The sequence below is a fragment of the Martes martes genome, assembly GCF_963455335.1.
Source record: "Martes martes genome assembly, chromosome: 4".
NCBI classification, from domain to species: Eukaryota; Metazoa; Chordata; class Mammalia; order Carnivora; family Mustelidae; genus Martes; species Martes martes.
In genome coordinates this window covers 177085065-177089166 of record NC_137891.1, presented here as the reverse complement: position 1 = coordinate 177089166, position 4102 = coordinate 177085065, and the positions used below count along the sequence as shown (strand labels likewise).

Sequence of the window (4102 nt, the reverse complement as noted above, 5' to 3'; positions counted from 1 at the left end):
AGATAGCTCGCAGTCATGTTATCTTATGACCAGGGTGTCTTGAATATGACACCCCCTGAACATGGATAATTATATAGTACCAAAAGGTATAGAAAGTGCATGCACATAGTCAAGTTTTACTGTTAAAAATAATCCAGCAGAGAGCCTGCGAGAACACATGACTTTCCTCATCAAAGTTGTTAAGGAAGAGGTTTCTAAGTTACCAAACTTACTGACAGTTAAACCTTCCTGAGGCATGTGTGGGAGTTAGAAGCCAAGTCTGTGATAATTCTGTAGAAGCTGTGGCAAATTAATAGCCATTGCTGGAGGGGGGAGGGAGGACCGAGAAGGGGAGCTGGTTCCCAAATTGTGCTTATCTTTGGCAGAACAGTTGGACAATCACGACCTTCTCGTGTCACCCTGAGTTAAAGTGCAGAGCTGCTTAATTACAAGTGAAAGACTTTAGAACTCAGCCAACAGGGGAAAAACCACATTCTTCACAGTTGATCAGAAAACAGATTAAATTAACAAGGAGACAGGCCGGCTTTTTTTCATGCCAAGGAGAAGGTTCCTGAACTCCCAGCAGCCAGATTGGGTGTGAAAGCCTAGCGAGAAGTAGAAGATGGGAAGTGTGGAAAGACCCAGTCTGTGGACAGAAGGGAGCAAACATAGAGGCCTTTAAGTTAAGAAAGGGAGGATAGCTTTCGAACTGGCTAGTGCCTGGCGGATATAGGGGAAGACTGTGTCTTGTTTGGGTATGGTTTTAATGGAGAGGAAGAGGATACTTTCTAATATCTGGCAACATGGGTAAAGGCACAGAACGATAAGGTTAGAATGCAAGGCTACGGGGCTGGAATTGCATTGCTCAGGACTGTGGGACGAAGGTAGCTTGGTGTAAGCTGGTTGGAGGTAAGGATGCAATTAAAGTGGGACGTCAGAAGGCATTTCTTAGGAAAACATGATTTTGCATTTTTGAGCCAAGTTCACGGGCAGTTGAAATCAACCTTCCGGCATTTCTGGGCAGTGGGCGGGGCAGGCACGTTCCAGGGTTTGTCCTGCTGGTTAGAGGTGGCTAGGAGCAGAACCACCGAGGGCCCCCTGGAGGAAAAAACTCTGCAGCAACAGGTAAAGTTTTTGGACCTAAAAGAATAGAAAGCACTAAGCAAACAGAAAACCAAACACAAAAGCAGAAGAACCTTACCTCTTCTTAAGCCTTGACTACCCATGCCCCGAGCCCGGTGTTTATGGCCACGGTTACGTGATTTCGTATTACCGTCTTCCTGTTGCGGAAAAAGGGACTGACCTTAGAGGTATTTAAATAATGTCTTCAGGGCCCTATGGCTAATTCTATAGGTGAGGAAAGGGATGTATCAGGAAGGTAGAATGACGGTCCCATGGTTGCTCAGCTAACTCCCGGCAGAGCCTGCAGTAGAAACCAGGACTTAGGACATCAGGTCCTGGTTCCTTTGCACTCAGACGTGCTGCTCCTTGGGGACTGTGAGGCTCGGGGAAATTACCAGAAGGTCTTTCGAGGGCAAGGAGACACCTGGTCAGCCTATGCGGTGGTGGTCAGGATTCCAGGGTGGGGGGAGCCCGAGACGCCCTGCAGTGTCCGGGAAAGGATGTCACCAGGGCCTGGAAGGGGGAGGTGGTGGCAACCGGGTTAATGAAGGGGCCACCAAGATGGTGAGGAGGGGAGAAGGAGACTTGATCTGGCCATTGGGGCCTGCACAGAGAAGTGCCCACACCTCCTCCTGAGCTTGGGAACCCGGGGCTTCTGTGGGACTTTGCTAGCATGCACGAGCACCCCCAGGGGGAGACGCACATACAGAGGCCCTCAGAGGGTTCTCCAGGTAGCTAGGAAGACAGAATGTGAAGCCCGGCCCTCCAGAACAGGACCGGGGGTCACAAGACCTGGGTTCAAGTCCAGACTCTGCCAATAGGTGGCTTTGTGAGCACAGAGCAAGTGATCTGGTTCCTACACCTGTGGGATGACCTCGTGCCCAGCGTCCCCTATGGAGCTGGTCTAAGACCCGGTTTGGTACACGATGGCCCACTGCCAGTTTTGTGTGGCTTGTGGGCTAAGAATAGATTTTGTACCTTCTAATGGTTGGGGGGAAAATGGAAAGAAGAGGAATCTTTTGATCCCCATGAAAGTGATACGAAATTCAAGTGTCAGTGTCCACAAACGAAGACATATGGGCACACAGCCACCCCCGTTCATTCACCTGCTGTCTGTGGTGGCTGTCACACCCCGCGGGCAGAGTTGTGGAGTTGTGTGACAGACCCCGTGGCTGGCAAAACTGAAAATATTGGCTATCTGGCCATTTACAGAAAAGGTTTGCTGACCCCTGGTCTAGAACCTGTGTTCCTCCCTGTGAGTTCTGGCCAAAGGGCTGAGATCAGCAACGGTGCCCCCTCCCTGAACCCAAAAGAATAAGCATCCACCCCCACCCCCAAACCAAGTCACTCGCTGGTGCCTATTTTGTTTATTTTCCTCATGGCAATTATTCCTCATTGAAAATATCTCTTTACTGGTGGGCTTGACACCTGTCTCCCCTCACTCTTGGTTCACTGATTTTTCCGAGTGGTTGAAATGACTGAGGTTGTGAAGGAATGTGTGGCACCCGGTGCCCCTCGCCCACGCCGGAAATCCAGAGACAAGCCCCAGACTCCCGGCCAGTTGGCACTGATTCTGGCCCCGGGGGTGACCGGCTTGGAGGCGGGAGTCCCGGGAAGTATAACCCATGGCTTCTCTTCTCTCCTGCTTCCTTAGGGGTCTTGAGAAGCCATGGCCACCGAGGCCCCTGTGAACATAGCCCCCCCTGAACACAGCACTGCAGGCGGCACGGCCGCTGACGGCTTCATCTGGCAGCCAGACTCGGCGAACATGCACGTCCTCAGGCCCAAGTCCGCCAAGGGACGGACGCGGCCGAGCCCGCACAGACCGCAGGGCACAGAGCCGGGTCCTCACCGCGCGCTGGCCTCCCTGCCTCCAGCCATCCCCTGCGAGCCACCCGGCGGCCAGAGGCCGGGAGCCTGCGCACCCAGGTCTCCAAACCAGGGAGCTCCCGGCGAGATCCCCGAGCTGCTGCAGCAGGTGCCGGCTGGCGCTTCCTCCTCCCTCAATAAATACCCAGTCCTCCCTTCCATCAACAGGAGGACCCTGGAGGAGGGGTCTGTGGAAACAGTGGTGAAACAGGCCGGCTCTCTGCAGCTGAGCGGCACCATGAAGACGAGTGAAGAAGAGCCCAGAGCTCCAGCTTGCTCCCCAGAGAGGAAAGTCGTCGTCAGGACCAGGAGACAGACCTCCCCCAGGGCGGGGGACCCGGAGGAGCCGTCAGATCGAGAGCCCAGGCTGCTGCTGGCCGTCAGGTCACCATCGGGCCGAAGGTTCGTTCACCATTTCCGGCCCACCGACGCCTTACAGACGGTTGTCGCTGTGGCCGAGGACAAGAACCAGGCCAGCTACCAGCCCTGCAGCATTGAAACCATGGAAGTGCCCAGGAGACGGTTCTCTGACCTCACCAGATCCCTGCAGGAGTGCAAAATCCCCCACAAGTCGGTGCTGGGCATCTCTCAGGAAGAAGGGGTGGGGGAGCCCTGAGTCCCCAGCCCCCTAGCTGGGGTCCTGGGTCTCTGAGCAAGGAGCACGCTTGGCTGCTGTGGCCTTCCAGGCAGCTCAGTCCCAAGTGCCGAGTGAACCCGGGGCGGCTGTGATCCTTGCGACCCACCTTCACAGCCTCTCCTCTGCAGGAGTGAAATTTGCACATGCGCCAAGCACACCGAGAAGGTTCTCTTCCAGTTGTTAAATTCCCTCCAGCACTGGAGTGAACTGGCAAGTTACCAGGGCTGTTCCTGAAACCACCGTGACCAGGTCTCCCCCTTCCCCGAGGTCTGGGTCCTTTCTGGAGCACCCGCTTGCCTTTACAAATGAACTCTCCCTCTCTTGAAGCCAATGGTTTGCCTTTCTGTATTTGATGCAGGATTAAATACTTCCCAGAGAGGATTCAAGTCTGGTAAATAACCAGGGCTCAGGAAATGTCGAACTGGCATTTGTATTTCTTGCAAACATCTTTAAGAAACAGGCAGTTGACACTATCTTGGAAGCAGCCTCTTTGCT

The 4102-nt window shown here is 53.9% G+C and overlaps 1 protein-coding gene across 1 annotated transcript; it reads left to right on the top strand.

The window, feature by feature from the left end:
• Positions 1–2770: 2770 nt before the first annotated feature.
• UBXN10 (UBX domain protein 10) lies at positions 2771–3586 on the top strand (the record flags this gene model as incomplete). Its single annotated transcript, XM_080801909.1, has 1 exon — positions 2771–3586. One exon carries the CDS (start codon positions 2771–2773, stop codon positions 3584–3586), a length of 816 nt encoding a protein of 271 aa, XP_080658035.1.
• Positions 3587–4102: the final 516 nt, after the last annotated feature.